Raw genomic sequence first — 16,274 nt, 5'->3', positions numbered from 1 at the left:
TGCCTGCCATTCTACTGGTTTATATCCCATATCTAGGACATTCCTGGAGCAAGATGGTAACCTAGGGATTCCCTTCAGTTTCCCCCACAGTCCAGAATTGCACTCACATGCAACTACTCACAACATGATCAGACAGCAGCTAGTGGGCAGAATTCTACCCATGGCCTTTTCACTTGCCTTTGATTCCCCACTAGCCTTACAAAGAGGATGCAGTACTGGTAAAAAGAAAGTGCAGGGCCATCCTACTTGCCACTGCAAGCACAGAGAGACTCAGGCGAGTGCTTCACCTCTTTCTCTCTTCCATCCTCCAACATCCCCTGTTGGCTTCTGTGTGGTCTGAGCTACCTATGCCCTGGGATCCAGTACCAGTGTTATCCTACGTAGTGTACTAGCAGACAGACCTCTGGTGCTTTGTGGCCCCCTAGCTACCCTCACTTGCCTACAGCCAATTCAGCTGCAACTTAAAATCCTTAAATGTGTGGAGAAAAACGCAGTGCATACCCCAAATTGTAGGTGCACACAACTAAAGAGGAAGCAACATATATGACGAATCAACAGGAGGAAAATATGACCAGTTACACTATCTGTAGTAGTGATTATTTGCTGAAGTTTAATTTTACTGTTTACTATTAGATTCTAATGGATTATTGAATATTGCTTTATTTGATATAAGTTGTTTATTTTAAAGTTATTACGACTTTTTAAATTGGGTCAGATTGTTATTATTAATGCTTGGTGTTTTATATGTGTTGGAAGCTGCCCAGAGAGGCTGGGCAACCCAGCCAGATGGGTGGGATGTAAATAAAAAATATTATTTTCATGATGATGATGATGAAGGGGGCTCCATCTTCTGATAGACACCTGAGGGCAGGACGTGCCTCTTTAAGAAAATGCTGATATTGGTCCTCTATTTCAAGTGAACCATCTTCCTGCACTCCCACCCCAATGTTCTATCAATGCAATTTCAGAATGTGAAGACTTTGTGTTCAAGATCCCTTTTGCCTTTAAAATTAGCCGTGCTTGGTGAAGCAGAGCAGTAAAAGCTTGGCCATCTTTGAAAATTCATAATTGCCTCCTCCCACAGATATTGCACTGACATCCATCCACATAAGTTGCTAGCAGAAAGGAAGATAACATAGCCTTCCCCCCTAAGCCTGGTAGATTGCAAGGTCCTTGTGGGAGAACAAATGCATCCATTCTGCTAGGAGTTTCAAAGATGCCCCTTTAGGGGCTGCAGAATTGCCTATCCAGCTTTGCCCCATTTAAAAAATTGTGTTAGCAGAGCTCTGTGTATGCCTGGTTTTCACAAGAGCTCAGGAAAAAAGCGTGGAATGTATTACTGGATACAGAATTTGGTATCCTGAAATAATCACCTTTATTTTATTTATTTTATTTTTTAAAAAGATCCAGTCTTTATGGCTTTGAAGATACACTCAAAAGTGTGTGGGAAATGTGCGTGACATCCTGGGGCAGCTTGGGAGAAATGCTAAATGCAGTACTGGGTGCAGAATTTTGCTTCCTGAGGTGCTTGGTTTTCTTTTTTTGAAAAGGCAAGTTTTCAGCCCTTATGATTATGAAGATATGGTTGAAAATGTGAAATGCCAGTTGAAATATCAGAAGCCAGAGGGGTGGCTGGAGAAGAATTCCAGCAGCTGGGATGAGGGCTTCAGTGCCCTGCATAGTCCTGCCCTCCCTGTGACAAGCAAGACCAGAATATAGTATGCAGAACTGTAAACACTACAATATTAAAAAAAAAAATGAAAATGTGCATAATTTGTGCAGATCACACTTTCCTTAGTGCAGAATTTGGATTGTCTGTGTGCACAATTAAGTATACACTGCCCTGATTCCCCAGATCACTGTTCTTTTTGACAGTTCATGGGAATTAAACTCACAAGATAATACGGTCCCTCCTTAAGCAAATGCTCTCCTACATCCAACCAGTGAGCTGGACCCTCAAATATCTTGGCTGTCCAGTTTGTGTCTTATTTCCCCTACCAAAGCCCCCATGATGAAATAAGAAAGATAGTTGCAGGGCAGGGAGATAAAAGTAGTAAGATTCTTGCTTCATCTCTGTTCCAAACCTCAGTCATGTGTAAGCTTTGTTCTAAACAAAACAAAACCTTTTTAGAAACCCCTTCTTTCCAACCACAAGGTTAATGTCAATTGAAAAGACTTCCTGTCCAAACTTGGCATGCTTTGCTTTACATCCGAGTGAGTGTGATAAAAAAAATAAACCACTTAATTTTGTTATCTTTAGGTGAAATATTAAACACTGCAGCTGGATTGGTTTTTGCATGCTGGGCATTACCCCCATTCCCAATAAGAAATTATTCACACTTTCTAGAGCAGTAAAACCTCCTTCTGGATGAGAGCATAAATCCCTATTACTTTAAACTCAAGCATTTTCTTGGGTTTCTGTGATTTTCCATTGCAGCTATTTTGATGTGCTAACAGGATGAGAGACACACAAAAGTGCACCTGATATATTCACACATACCAAGAAGAAGAAAACTACACATTTTACAAAATGGAGCTCTTGCACAAAGACCTGTTGAAGTGTGCAGGGCATGGCTGTTTTGTAGACACACATTCTCTAAAGCAGGAGGAGGAGACCTGTGCCCTCCACCAATGTTGTTGGTCTCCATTAACCTCAGGTAGCATGGCCAGTGGCCAGGGATTATGGTAGTTGCAATCCAACAACATCTGGAGGGCCGCAGGTGTCCCATCCCTGCTCTATACCCTTCCCCCTGCCACCGCCTGAGACATTCCTGTTCTACAATAGAAGACAAGCTTTTCACTTAACATCAAAGTACCATGTGGTGTTTCCTGCTTAGAGCCCTCACCAGACCTGACAAATGAAAAAGAAAGAATCTACATTCTTTTAGTTTCCTTTTCATCAATTCTCTCATGTCAAAAGCTACTAACCACTTGCTGTCCAGTGGCACTTATTTCAGTTTAATCACAAATTACAACTGCTGTTGGTGACATAGCATCACAGTCTTTCACAGATCATCAAGCTTTCAGGGAAGGCAGCTTGCACAGAAGACTTCTCAGCCACTTGTACCAGGCAGAACAGTGCAGGTGACAAAGTCCAGAAATCTCAGCCTTGCTTCACCAGCACCACGGACATCGCCCTGTCCTCTTCTGCCCCCACTACTGACCAAGAGCAAGCATTATTTCAAGTTATTGTTAATAACCATGTTGTCATGTATATCACAATATGTGGTCATTTTCTTCCTCTTTCCAAAAGTAGAGAAGCTGTTTTTGGCTTCCTGATCCAGAAACAGAGGCCCATCCTTATTGGCAGGCATAGTAGGGGTCCCCGGAATATACACATTGTGTTGGTAATCCAGAGGAGACATGTGCTGTGAGTACACAGGAGCATACCGAGGTGTCCAGATGCTGTTTGAGGGACCAGGTGCCTTCTGGAGCTCTGTGAAAAGGAAAGTTGTTATCTATTGACAGAAAGAAAGTCTCAGGGGGATCACAGCACATCAAACATAGTCCCATTCATGAGATATGCTCCATCCAGTTCCCAATAGCATCTCTGAGCTTCCATATGAAGTGCCTAAGTCAGCAAAATAAAATCTTGAAGGGCTGGGACTGAACCACCCACCCCTACAAATCTACACACCATAGCTTAGTTCAACGAGTAAAACAAAATAAATGTAAATATGGCAAGAATTGAGCACTCCAAAGGAGTATGGGAGTTAAACATTTGGTGGACGTATACCAACAGCTCTTAAATACTATTCTGGGAATCCAAGGATCAAAACTCACCAGAGACTGGAGTGACCAAAGTGCGCAACCTGTCATGTTCCTTCTGGATTCCTCGACGAACTCCCCCTACATCCTCTAGGCTCTGTGAACTAAAAAAGAGGAGCAAATAAACAGAGTTATCCAAGATTAGGGTAAGAACACATAACATGCTCCATAGCCATTGCTTTATGACTAAATGACCCAGACCAATCCCAGTACCTCTTCAATGTTGATTGCTTAGATGGCAACCAGTCTGTATTGGGTTGTTTCACCTGCAAATGAGAAAAAGCGGATGTTGAGTAGAATATCTGCCTTCATTACACTTGACCAATGGATGCTGTTCTGCTAGCCTTTTGTGTTTTCAATAGGCATAGCAGCTAGCAGTGTTTTACAGCAGGGTCATAAAACATAAGGCACAGAGGCCTAATTAGGCCCCCTCAGGGTCTTCCGTACACACTTCAGGCAAATTATTTAACTACTTTCAGCACCAAGAAGCCATGACTTTAATAGAGCAAAGATGCAAATTCATAATGGCAGCTACTTCCCATACACATGGCTAATCCTGCATAATTCCCTCTAAAATAATGCAGTGGGGCTATGAGAAGAACAGAACAGATAAAGCATTGTACAGAGAAGAGCAAGGACTTTGATATTTGCCAGCATTGACAGGTGGTGGCAGTGGTAGCAACCATGTTGGAGCCATCAGTGGAGGAGATGTGAACATCTTGGTTTTTGAGCTGGCAGGATTCGGAAACTTGCTTGGTCAGGTGTGACAATTTAGTGGGTAGTCAGTGGCGTGTGGGAATGGGGGGGTTCGTGGCAGGGAGCAGAGAGTTGCAGAAGGATGCTTGGGACTAAGGATAACTGGAAGAAAGAGAATGGCAGTCAAGGAACAGCAGTGGGTCATGTCAGGCTATATGGTGTGGCAGGAGGGAAGTGTCCCTTGGGCAGAAAAGAAGGAGGCTGGGCTGTTCTCTGCTCCTCCAAAAGCCACTGTCATTTTCAGGGCCCATGAACCAGACAGCACCTGGTTTGGAAGCAGGGGCCTGATTTCCATGAGTCCCAGTCAGGGAGTTCTACAACGTTGTACAAGGCCCTGGGTTGGTACTTGCATGCAAATTCATCCCCTCTTGCCTGCAGCAGGAAGTCAGGAATTGCTGTCTGTGAGAACCTGACTCATCCCTGAGCCACAGAAAGGACTTTTGTAACACCTTACAGGACCCCGGACACCACAGTGTCTGTTCAGCAAACTCGGCTGCGATCCTTCAAGTGTTAAGTAATGCAAAGTCGAGGAATCAAGCGATGTGCTTGCATGGAAGGACCAGCCGGCCTACAAGTGAAAGCTACTTTCTGAGAAAGCGCTCCTTTGGGTACTTCTTTCCTGTTTTCAAACGCAGAGATTTAAAAAAATGGGGCCCTCAGCTTGAATATCACATAGCAGAACCTGATTTCTTGGGCTCCTCTCAGTCAGACGCTGCTTATCAGAAAGATTTGATCGAGGGGGTCTTTTCTCGCCCGAAGGGAAAGGAAGGGAAGCCGCGTCTCTTCCCCCCCCCCCCGCCTCTTCTTTGGGGTTTCTGCCGCGCGTGAGATTAGTTGCGGAAGACCCTCTCCGGGAGGCGCCGCTTAGAGCCCCTCCGCCGGGGCTGCGCTCCTTCCCACAGCGGGGCGACGAGCCCCCCCCCCCCCAGCCAGAGAGCCCCGAGCACCTTCCCAAGAGGCCCCCTCATTGGTATTCTGCGTTTTCTCGGGCGCGCTCCGACTTGGCTTTTGCCGAAGTGGGTTTTTTTAATCTCGGTGTCAGACTCGCTGGATTGTGAAATGGAAGCGCCGCTCGCTTCGGCTTACTTTGAAAATCCCCAATTATTGTCCTATTGTTATGCGCTTTGACTTAATATGCCTGCCTCGTTAGCATAGGCGCCGACTCCATGGGGCTTGAGGGGGCCCGAGCCCCCTCAAAAATTCGTTTGGGGGGGCTCAGCCCCCCCAATAATCTCGGGCGGCGGTGGGCGCGTCCGCGGCTTTTATAGGGCGCCTGGCGCGCACCAGCTCGATAACGGGCACCGGCGCGGCGGGGGGCGCCGGGCCGGGGGAGGCGGGCGGCCGGCCTGTCTCCTTGGCAACCCCATTGAGCAGCGCCGGCTCCCCCGGGAGGGCCATCCCCCCGCGCCGCCGATCGCCAACACCGCCGACGCTGTGGCTGCCCGAGCCCGAGCCTGAGCCTGAGCCCGACCCGAAGCCCGAGCCTGAGCCCGAGCCCAAGCCCGTCAGTCAGTCAGGAAGGAAGGAAGGAAGGAGAAATGGGGAGGGAGACGAGGGAGGAAAATTGCGCGCAGGGTGAAGAAAGGAGAAGGGCGAACGAGACGAGCTTCCAACCCAAAAAAGGGCTGGAAGACTGGGAGGATGAAGGATCGGGAAAGAAAGCGACGCCTTCCCCGCTCGCGACGTCGCCCGCTTGTCATTGGCAGCGCAGCGGGCGCCCAGAGGGGCTGGGCACCGGCGCAGGGCCGCTCCGCAGCCGCGGAGGACAGCTGCGCGGCTAGCAAGGTGCGCCGCGTAGAGCGCGGCCCTTGTGTGGCCCGGTGGCCAGGCAAGCTCGGGCGGGGACCCCCATGCGAATCTAAGACGGGAGAAGAGGGCAGAGCAAAGGGGGTCCCTTCCCCAACCTCCGGCTCTGAGACTTCCCTGCGCCCCAGAAAAGCGAAAGGATTTTCTCTTCTTCTTTTTTTATAAATATTTTATTAAGTTTTCAAATACAAAGTTAGAAACATACACTGAAGAAAAAAGTAAAAGAACAAGAAAAAGAAAAAAAGAAAAAGAAGAAAAGAAAACCAACCATTCAACACATTTTTTATATAACTAACTGGACTTCCTCGCATCTCCCTTACCCTGCATTCTTTATAATAAAGATATCAGCAAATTATTACCTTGTTTCGTACCTTATTTTGTACTTTTCAAATACTATACCTCTAAATTTAACATACTTTTCATCAGTTACTTATATCTTAAATTAAACATAGTATTACCTTAGATTTTGACCTTTTCTTACTTAAAATATAATTTCCTGTTTCCCAAATCTAATTGCTGAAGCTATAGTTTCCGAATCGTGTAAATTTTTAACATTCATACAACTTATATTGTTTTTGTAAATAGTCCTTAAATTTTTTCCAGTCCTCTTCCGTTGTTTCTTCTCCCAAATCTCGGATTCTGCCAGTCATTTCAGCCAGTTCCATGTAGTCCATCAATTGCGTCTGCCACTCTTCCAGTGTGGGCAAATCTTGTGTCTTCCAATATTTTGCGATAAGTATTCTTGCTGCTGTAGTTGCATACATAAAGAAAGTTCTATCCTTCTTTAACACTTTCTGGCCAACAATGCCCAAGAGGAAGGCCTCTGGTTTCTTGGGAAAGGTATACTTAAATACCTTTTTTAACTCATTATAGATCATTTCCCAGAAGGCCTTCACTTTTGGAAAAGTCCACCAGAGGTGAAAGAATGTCCCTTCAGCCTCCTTACATTTCCAACATTTATTATCAGACAGGTGATATATTTTTGCAAGCTTGACTGGGGTCATGTACCACCTATAAATCATTTTCATAATATTTTCCTTCAAGGCATTACATGCCGTGAATTTCATTCCGGTGGTCCATAACCTTTCCCAGTCCTCAAACATGATGTTATACCCAATATCCTGAGCCCATTTTATCATGGCTGATTTGACTGTCTCATCCTGAGTGATTTTCTCTTCAACCTGCCCTCCATCCTCTTGCAGAAAACTCTTTGCCTGCCCTGCCCGTATCTTGTTTTTGCTTTTTAATTCCACACACGCACCCTTCGGACTTCGTGGCAATCGGGCGCGCGGGTGCGTTTCCTAAGAGAGTGAGGACCCCCGCCTCCTCCCCACCTGCTCCCTCGCCAGCCAGCCAGCCGCGCGCCCTAGCCGGAGAGCCCCGGCCGTCCCCGTCGCGCAATCGGCTGGATCTCCCTTCAGCAGGCCGTGCTCACAACTCGGCCCGGGGACCCCCAGCAGCGGATCTCCGGCTCAGCTGAAGAATCCAGCAACAAGCCCCCTCCTCCCCAATCACTCCGCCGAAATACGCTCCAAAACCCCCCAGATAGTCCGCCGGCCGCCAAGTCTGGTGGCGCCCTGAGCGAGGGTCTCTCCCCAACACCGCCACCTCGAACTGCGTTCTCCCGGCTACCCGAGCGAACCAGCGGCAGGACCCCGGTATGGGCCCCCCCAATATTTTTTATAAGTCAGCGCCCCTGCTCGTTAGCATGGGGGTCACGTACTGGGTGCGGGAGGAGGAAGCCTCCCTCGCTCCCTGCCTGCCAATGTGCCACCCTGGATGGATGGAGAGGCCTCGCCAGGCGGGTCAGGGGCACTGCGCCCCGGGAGGAGATGAACCAGGAGGCGCCTGGCTTGGGAAAGAGCAGGGAGGGGGGGCGAATCAGGCAGGGGCGACTTCGGGGGCCAAGCTCCATGGTCCTCCCTCCTTGAAATGAGTCCTGCGGGGGGATTCAGCCCTGTCGCCTCTTTTCCGCGAGGGGGCTTTGGAGAAAGGTGACCCGGCCTCGGAACCTTCCGAGATCGCCTGCCCTCTCTGAAGCACAAAGGCCGGGCCTCGAGGGCGCTTCTCGCACCCTGCGCTACTCGTCCACTCATGTGCCCTGCAAGGGAGTCAGCAGGTTGAGAAACTGGGAAGGGCAAGTCCCCCAGGCCTCTTGCTGGGAGATCCTGCTGCGTGGGCCTCTTCCTCCTCCTCTGTAAAATGCCAACCTTTAACTCAAGAGGAATGGATGGATGAATGCAATCCTTCATGCCCTAAATATCCCCGGAGATGCTCCCAATACGTTTTCATGCCATCTCTTCTGAGAGACCACGGCCTGTTTGTCTCTCTGTCTGTCTCTGTCTTGCTGTTGGATCCTTCCGGTGAGAGGTTTCTCACCCTCCCCCGCCCCCGCAGCGCCAGCCGCCTCCCTCCCCGTAGCCAGGTAGCTTTTGTGGCCTTGCTGCTCTCTCCTTGGTCCGCCCGAGGCGGAGAGGTGTGGAAATCAGCTCCGTACATCAAGTCACTAGGGGGAGTTTGTAACTGACTAGAGGAAAATCGCATTAACATATTAGACAACTGTGTCCAACGATCCAAGCGAAAATGTGAAAAAGGAAGACGACCTGTCTGCAGAATGACTTGTGCTCGTTTAAAAAGGGCTGTATGGTTAAAAGTGGTTTTCAAATGTTTGTAAGTGGATTATGCCTTTCATCCTCGTCCATCCTGGGTAATCGCGTTATTGAAATAGTATTTCATCGGGAAAAATTAGACGTTATTCATTTATATGCTTAACAAATGTTGACATAAAAATCTCTTTCTATCTGTCAAGGGTTTTTTCTCCCCCCCCCCCACCTCTCCCCGCAGCAGCCAGCCTATTCTGTTCTTTTTTACACCAGCCCAGGGATCCGCTCTTTGAAACAGCGAGGCGTTCATCTCCCCCCACAAAGCGCCTCCACCTCCCTCCGCTCGCCTGCCACCGACAGGAGCTCAGCATCAATTTCAAGAGGTGCCAGGAGGGCGGAGGGGTCCTCAGCAAATGGGATCGTGGCAAAGGTAAGGAGGCGCCTCTGAAGGAGCCAAACACAGCACCAGGCAGGGCTGGTCCTTCCCAGGCAGAAAGATCTGTCAAGCCCAACGCTGCTTCTGCAGCAGCAGCAACAGAGTGCCGCCTTTCCCAACAGGGATCGAGCGAGGGGCACCACGCACGGGGAAATTCTCCTGCTCACACCCATTGAAAAGAATGGGACCTGGTCATTTATTTCAAGGAGGCTTGAGCAGGAAAGCCGCCTGGTGGATTGCTCCCCTGACAGAAGAAAGGATAAGCTAGAGCCCCTTATGGGGAGTTGTAGGCGCGGTGCATTTACAACATGCCCACTGTTCCATCACTGCGGTGTCCTGGGCCCGTCTCTGCAGCCCTTCTCTTCTCTGATATGGAATGTGATGCGTGTGTCGTGCGTGGGTGCGTAAGAAAGAGAGGAGGGAGGGAGAGCGTGTGCCCGCTTATTCCGAAGAAAACCCCAGGGAATTCAGTGTGACTTCCCCCCAAGTAAGTGAGTGGAGGCTGGTTGCTCGCCTCTACCTGATTTTCTCCTCTCAGCCAGAGGGAGGGTTGACCCCTTGCCTTTACGGTGAGCCAGGGACCCCCACGCCAACCTCGCGCCTTTCCCGCGGGCTGGGAGAGAGACCTCGAGTGGGAGGCAGCCAGGGAGAGAGGGAGGGGCAAAGACAGGCAGGCAGGCAGCAGCAGCAGCGAGACGAGCCGCGGGGCCGTCAGGCGAGGGGAGCTGTCATCTCTTTCGACAGAGCCGGTCCCAGATTCCTCGGCGCGCTCCTCGTCTCAGCCTTAATGGGCGCTCGAGTATCACTTCTGAGCGCTTTCCGCTCGTCCCACTAATTTAAAACGAGCCTGACGTTTTCAAAATAATTAACTAAAACGGCAAGAAGCCTGGTGGAGAATTTTTTGCTGTCTGATGGTTACTAATGTCGACGCTGCCACTTGATCAAAGGGCCGGGTAATTATCTTTAAAAAGTTGCTCAGGAATGAAAAGATTTCGCCCTGCGCGGATTTATTTTTTTGAAGACTGGGGCGGGGGGGGGGGGCGTAGAGTTGCCTAATCATTTTCGAGGGACTTTCCGGACACTTTCTGGCACAGCTTCCCCCTCCCTCCCCAGAGGTTACCTGGCTGGAGGGCTGCAGAGAATTATTGGCCAAGCGGGGCGTCTTTCCCTGAGCTGGTGGCAAGTTGTCCGGGACTTTCTCGTTGTTCCTGGGAGCGGCCGGGCTGTAGGGCTTCAGGAACATGAAGTCGCTCTTGGCCGACTCCGGGGTGAGGCAGACCTTGTAGCAGTAGCCAGGAGGGCCCCCCACGGCCGCACCCTCCCCGCAGTTGGTGGCCCCTTTGTTGCCCGAGGGGACCTGGGAGTTGTGGATGTGGTTGGAGTTCTTGAAGATGTCCGTCGGGGGCCCCGAGGGGTCGCAGGAGCAGCAGCTGCTGCCGCCGCCTCCGCCGCCTCCGCAGGGCGGGAGCGAGCAGCCGTAGTCCTGCAGGGTGAGCCGGTCCTTGTGGCACTTGACGGCCGTGAGGATGACGATGGCTACCAGGAAGGTGAAGGAGACGGAGCCCAGGGACACGATCAGGTAGAGGGTGAGCGTGGAAGAGGCGGACTCGGGCCCCAGCGGGAACTCGCTGAAGTCCGACAGCACCTCGGGCACGCTGTCCACCACGGAGAGGAGCAGCGACACCGAGGCCGAGAGCGGCGGCTGCCCGTTGTCGCGCACCTGCACCAGAAGGCGGTGCCTGGGCGCGTCCTTCTCCAGGAAGGCGCGGATGGTGCGGATCTCGCCGGTGTACAAGGCCACGCTGAAGAGGCTGCTGTCCGTCGCCTGCACAATCTGGTAGGAGAGCCGCGAGTTCTGGCCGGCGTCCGCGTCGACGGCGGAGACCTTCCCCACCAGGTAGCCCGGGTCTGCCGAGCGGGGCACCACCTCCACGGCCAGCGAGCCGTTGCGGGGCACGGGCGCCACGATGACCGGCGCGTTGTCGTTCTGGTCCAGCACGAAGACGTGGACGGTGACATTGCTGCTGAGCGGGGGGAAGCCGGCGTCCTGGGCCAGCACTTGGATCTGGAAGTTGCGGATCTGCTCGTAGTCCAGCGAGCGCAGCGCGTACATGTGCCCGCTGTCGGAGTTGATGGAGACGTAGGTGGCCACGGGCATGCCCTGGATCTGCCCGTCGGCGATGGAGTAGGACAGGTAGGAGTTCTGCTTGCAGTCCGGGTCCAGGGCGCTGACCGAGCAAATGGACGCCCCGGGCGCGTTGTTCTCCATCACGTAGACGCTGTAGGAGGGCTGCAGGAAGCGCGGCGCGTTGTCGTTGATGTCCGACACATGGACGGTCAGCGTCTTCCTGGTGGCCAGCGCTGGGCTGCCCCGATCTCGAGCCGTGATGCTGATGTTGTACTCAGGCACGGCCTCGCGGTCCAGGGGGTCGGTGGTCACCAGGGTGTAGTAGTTGTGGAAGGAGGACTGCAGCTGGAAGGGCACGTCCGGCGGGATCTCGCAGCTCACCTTGCCGTTGTCCCCGGAGTCTCTGTCCAGCACGCTGATCACGGCGATGACGGTGCCGGGAGGCGCGTCCTCCAGGACGGGCGTGGAGACCGAGGTGAGGGTCACCTCCGGCGCGTTGTCGTTGACATCCACGAGATGCACCAAGACCCGGCAATGGACCGCGACGGCGGAGGGGCCGCGGTCCTTGGCCTGCACGTAGAGCTCGTGCAGGTTGGCTCGCTCATAGTCCAGCTGACCCTTCAGGCGCACCTGCCCGCTGCGGGGCTCCACGCTGAAGAGCTCTCGGACCCTCGGCGGAGCGTGCCCGCTGAAGGAGTACTCCACCTCGCCGTTGGTGCCCTCGTCCAAGTCGGTGGCGTTCAGCCTGATGACCAGAGTCCCCTTGGGCGCGTCTTCCGGAAGACTCACCGTGTAGGAGGATTGATCGAAGACGGGCACGTTGTCGTTGGCGTCCAGCACCGTGACCACGACCCGAGCCGTGCCGGAGCGCTCGGGGATGCCGCCATCCAAAGCTGTCAGCAAGACCCGGTGGCTGCGCTGCTGCTCGCGGTCCAGGCTTCTCTCCAGCACCAGCTCGGCGAACTTGCTGCCATCGCTGCGGGTCTGCACCTCCAGCGAGAAGAAACCGTTGGGGCTGAGCCGGTAAGTGCGCAGGGAGTTGGTGCCCACGTCCGGGTCCTGCGCGCTCTCCAGGGGGAAGCGGGCGCCGGGCAGCGCCGACTCCGTCACCTCCAGCACATACTCTTGCCAGGGGAAGCTGGGCGCGTTGTCGTTGATGTCCAGCACCTCCACCTCGACGCGGTACAGCTCCAGCGGGCTCTCGATGACCAGCTGCAGGTGCAAGAGGCAGGCCCCGCTGGCCTCGCACACCTCCTCGCGGTCGATCTTCTCGTTGACGAAGAGGATCCCGTTCTCCAGGTTCACTTCCAAGTGCTGCTTGCTGCCCGCCCGGGACACAATGCGAAACCGCCTGGCCGACAGCTGAGACACATCCAGCCCCAGGTCCTCGGCGATGTTGGCCACGAAGGCTCCGTGCTCCAGTTCCTCGGGCACCGAGTAGTGCAGCTGGCTCGCCGCTGGCGCCGGAGCCAGAGCCAGAGCCAAGCAAGAAGTTAGCAGGAGCAACAGCTCCAGCCTCGCGCAACTCCCGGCGCAGCCTGCCAGCCTCGGGCCGAGCCGGGCCCCCCCTGAACCCCTCACCCAGCGGGGAGTCCCGCCGCCTCCATCGGGAGAAGGCATCGGTGGGCTCAGCGCGGACGCGGCAGAGCACTGTCGCCGCCGCAGCTGCAGCCTCCGCTCCCGCCCTTGTGCGTCTTCATCATCAATGGACTTGGACTTCCAACTACTTTCGGCTGGCAGGGGGAGCCGGCAAGGGAGGACCCGCCTGCCATTTCAGCACCGCATTGGTGGACAGCGCCGTCGAGCCCGAGCCCGAGCGGCTGCGACGAGGACGGGCGGAATGGTTAACCCTTTCGTAGCCGGCGGAAGCGACGTGGGGAGGGGGGAGAGAGAAAGAGAGAGAGTGTGTGTTTTAATTCTTATACCCAGGAGGCTGCAATCATTTCCATGCGGGAAAAGGTCAGGTACCTTCCCAGCGTGGCGCGGTGTATTATCAGCAAAGCGAGGATAGCTTAGAAGTCCCCGATGAAACAAATTGGCTGTGGCGGAGAATTTGTGGATCCTGAAGAGCAGCAACCCTAGTTGGCGCCGAAGCCGGTCTCGCTCGCTGTCGCTGGAGGGGAGGACGCTGCTCTCTCCGGGTGTCTCAGCTTCGGTCTCTTCCCAGAGAAAGAAAGTTCATTCCGCTCGGCGATGGCAGGAATCCCCTCTCTTCCCGCCCCTGTTTGCTACAGCAGCATCTCCGGGGTAGATTAAAGAGCCCTCAAACACATCGAAAGCCAAATCCTCCCTATTCTGACATCAGACTCCACGCATGGATTTAACCTTTAACAGATGGTTAAGCTTCTACAGAATTGATTACATTTTCCTGCACACCGTTTCCCTTGTAATGCTGCTTCGTTTTTGTTTGTTTTTTTAATTACCAGAGAAGAGGATTACATCCCAGACTGCCGGATCAAGGCTGATTCTATCAGCGCAGAGTCATGGAGAAAGCGCCCGCCCTCCCCACCCCCACCCCCGCCCGCCCGCCCGCCAACACGCCTCCTCCTCGCTCCCGGGCCGCCGGAGTTCCCAAGTGCCTCTAATGCCGCCGACTCCGATGGCGAGAGCAGAAACAGCGAAAAGCGCCTGGAGGAAGGAGGCTCCACCGTGTGGCTGCTCTACAGGTTTTACATTAACCTTTCCGCAGCAGAGTGGTCCAGGCAGGCTGACACGCCAGCCACAGGCGTAGGTGGGAGGCTGAAATAAATTGACTGCAGTCCGCTGCTCAGGACTAGCTCTGCGTGTCGACTGATTCTGCTCCGCTTTGCGCGGCAGGTGGGGGAGTCCTCCTCCTCCTGCTGCTTTTTGCCTCCCGGTTGTTTCCCTGATGTAGGTACAATTACGCGGCGTGCAGAGATAAGACTTCTGTCCGCAGCCTAGCCACGAGGCGTCGTTCCTCGATTTACGCCCCTTGGAAAACAGCGGGGCTCAACCGGTTGGCACCGTGCTACAGAACTTCAGCCGAATTGTGGTCTCCCGCGTGACAAGGAAGGAGGGATGGCAGCTCTTGCCTCACCTTCCTCTCTGTATCAAAACGAATGGTCTTTTCAAGCCCAATTCCAACACGTTTGCAAATAAAGTCCCGACGACCTAAATGGGACTTATGTCGCAGGCCAAGAAACCCGTCGAGGGTCCAGGCGTCGCTCCCCTTCGCTTCCACCGTCCCATTCACGGTGTTTGACTGGTTTTCTGGTGGCCTGGCTTCTCCGAGGGCCACCCGCACTGAGTCTCCTCCATCAGGTTCTCTGTCCCGCGCTAAACGCGAGGTTTCTCCAGCAGCATCTCCAAGCGAGCATCTCGGGTCTCCTCCGGGCAGGAGGCTGCTCGCGTATCCCTACTAGTCCCAGTTCAGGCAGATGAGGACGGCCACAGGCTTCTCCCGGCGTTCCTTAGGGGGTGTTGCGGAAGCCCACGGAGCCCTCCGAGCAAAACCTCCCCGAGCTCGGCTTGATTAAAGGCGGCGGGGCGAGGGAAGGATAATCTGATAACAATCTACTTAAGGGATTTGGAAGAGGCGCAGATTTCAGAGGAGATTGAGCCCTGCACTGATACTGAGCAGAACACAGATCCGGCAAGAGGCAGGCAGCCGCTCTCCTCTGCTCGCCATCTCTACACACACACACACACACACACACACACACAGCACACACACACACACACACAGCACACACACACCCGGATCTTCGAGCCTCTGTCCGAGGCCGTCCTTTTTTTGTCCACCACAGTGAAAATCACTTGCGGGGAGGGGGGAGGGGGACTGGGCGAGGATACTATATTGGGCGTCAGGCTCGAAGGTTAAGAAAGGCAAAGGGTTCATCCTAACTCCGAGAAAGGAGGAGAGATTTAGCTATGGGGCAGTCTAGCTATAGGGCAGTCACAGCACACTTCCACTTCGGGGGGGGGGGGGAGGCTGGTCTAGTCGTAGTGAAGACACCTCTCACTAGGTTGATCTTCCCGGTAACCCGAGGCAAGTGGTCAGATGTGTTTCATCAGTGCAGGTTTACCGACACAAGGCTTTCCACTCACTGGCGCAACACATCCATCTGTTTACACACTGCTCTTTCTCTCTCTTCAAAAGTAAAACACTGGAGACAAACTTAGAAATAAATAAAGTTTATTTCATCCCCCCGCCCTCCTCTAAACACCCGCAAGGCAGTTAAAGAAAAAACAACCCTATCCCCAAACAGCGCGTAATAAAGCACTCTAGCAACTCACTCCAGCTGCATACCGTGGGGAGCCATCCATGAACAGCTAAATTGGCTGCCAGAAATGGAGTTTACCCTTGTTTGATCATACATGCAATTATGAAGCACTTATTCTACACAAGAGGGCGAGAGTCTGCACTTACTTTGAGTTTCCACTCTTTTCCGGATTTTGGTGGGGAATATCAGGGTGCTCTTATAGCTCTGCAGAGAAAATAACTCCTAGCCCGGCCCTGCTTCGTTTGCAACACCCCCCCCACACACACACACAATTCCCTGGTTCCCGTGGGCTGCTTCTACCCTCGCTCCCCCATGGAACTTGGAAGTCCCCACCCCGCTCTTCCATCGGAACCCAACGCTGCAGTTCCAGAACTCTCACGCATTGCTTGAGGAGACAGGGGCAAATGATTTAGTCGGCGGCCCTTGGATCTGCCAAGGGTGCAAACGAGCATCATCTGCTAGTTGTACGAGAGGGTCATGGAAACACTCAGGGCCTGAGCTCCCGAGGACAGGAAACTGCGGCCCGTTGGAAG

At 53.2% G+C, this 16,274-nt stretch overlaps 1 protein-coding gene across 1 annotated transcript; it reads right to left on the bottom strand.

Moving 5' to 3' along the window:
* Window positions 1-288: 288 nt before the first annotated feature.
* On the bottom strand, window positions 289-13,924 carry LOC308593685 (protocadherin-10-like). The gene is made up of 4 exons (XM_081206215.1): window positions 10,490-13,924; window positions 3,982-4,034; window positions 3,784-3,872; window positions 289-3,436 (listed from the first exon to the last, which is right to left on the bottom strand). The coding sequence occupies exons 1-4, from the start codon at window positions 13,115-13,117 to the stop codon at window positions 3,177-3,179; spliced, it is 3,030 nt and encodes a 1,009-aa protein (XP_081062341.1). The 5' UTR covers window positions 13,118-13,924; the 3' UTR covers window positions 289-3,176.
* Between the last annotated feature and the right edge of the window lie 2,350 nt (window positions 13,925-16,274).

Source organism: Podarcis bocagei (genome assembly GCF_964188305.1).
Source record: "Podarcis bocagei genome assembly, chromosome: 8".
In the NCBI taxonomy this organism is placed as follows: Eukaryota; Metazoa; Chordata; class Lepidosauria; order Squamata; family Lacertidae; genus Podarcis; species Podarcis bocagei.
This window is presented reverse-complemented; position numbering and strand designations above follow the sequence as displayed.

What these genes read in the sequence shown, in the direction of transcription:
- LOC308593685 (XM_081206215.1), bottom strand. Translation starts at nt 13,117, where the DNA reads ATGCCTTCTCCCGATGGAGGCGGCGGGACTCCCCGCTGGGTGAGGGGT. An exon ending in CTCTGCAGCCCTCCAGCCAG is followed by an intron (nt 4,035 to 10,489) that starts GTAACCTCTGGG and finishes TCTCATTTGCAG; the next exon opens with GTGAAACAACCCAATACAGA. An exon ending in AAGCAATCAACATTGAAGAG is followed by an intron (nt 3,873 to 3,981) that starts GTACTGGGATTG and finishes CCTCTTTTTTAG; the next exon opens with TTCACAGAGCCTAGAGGATG.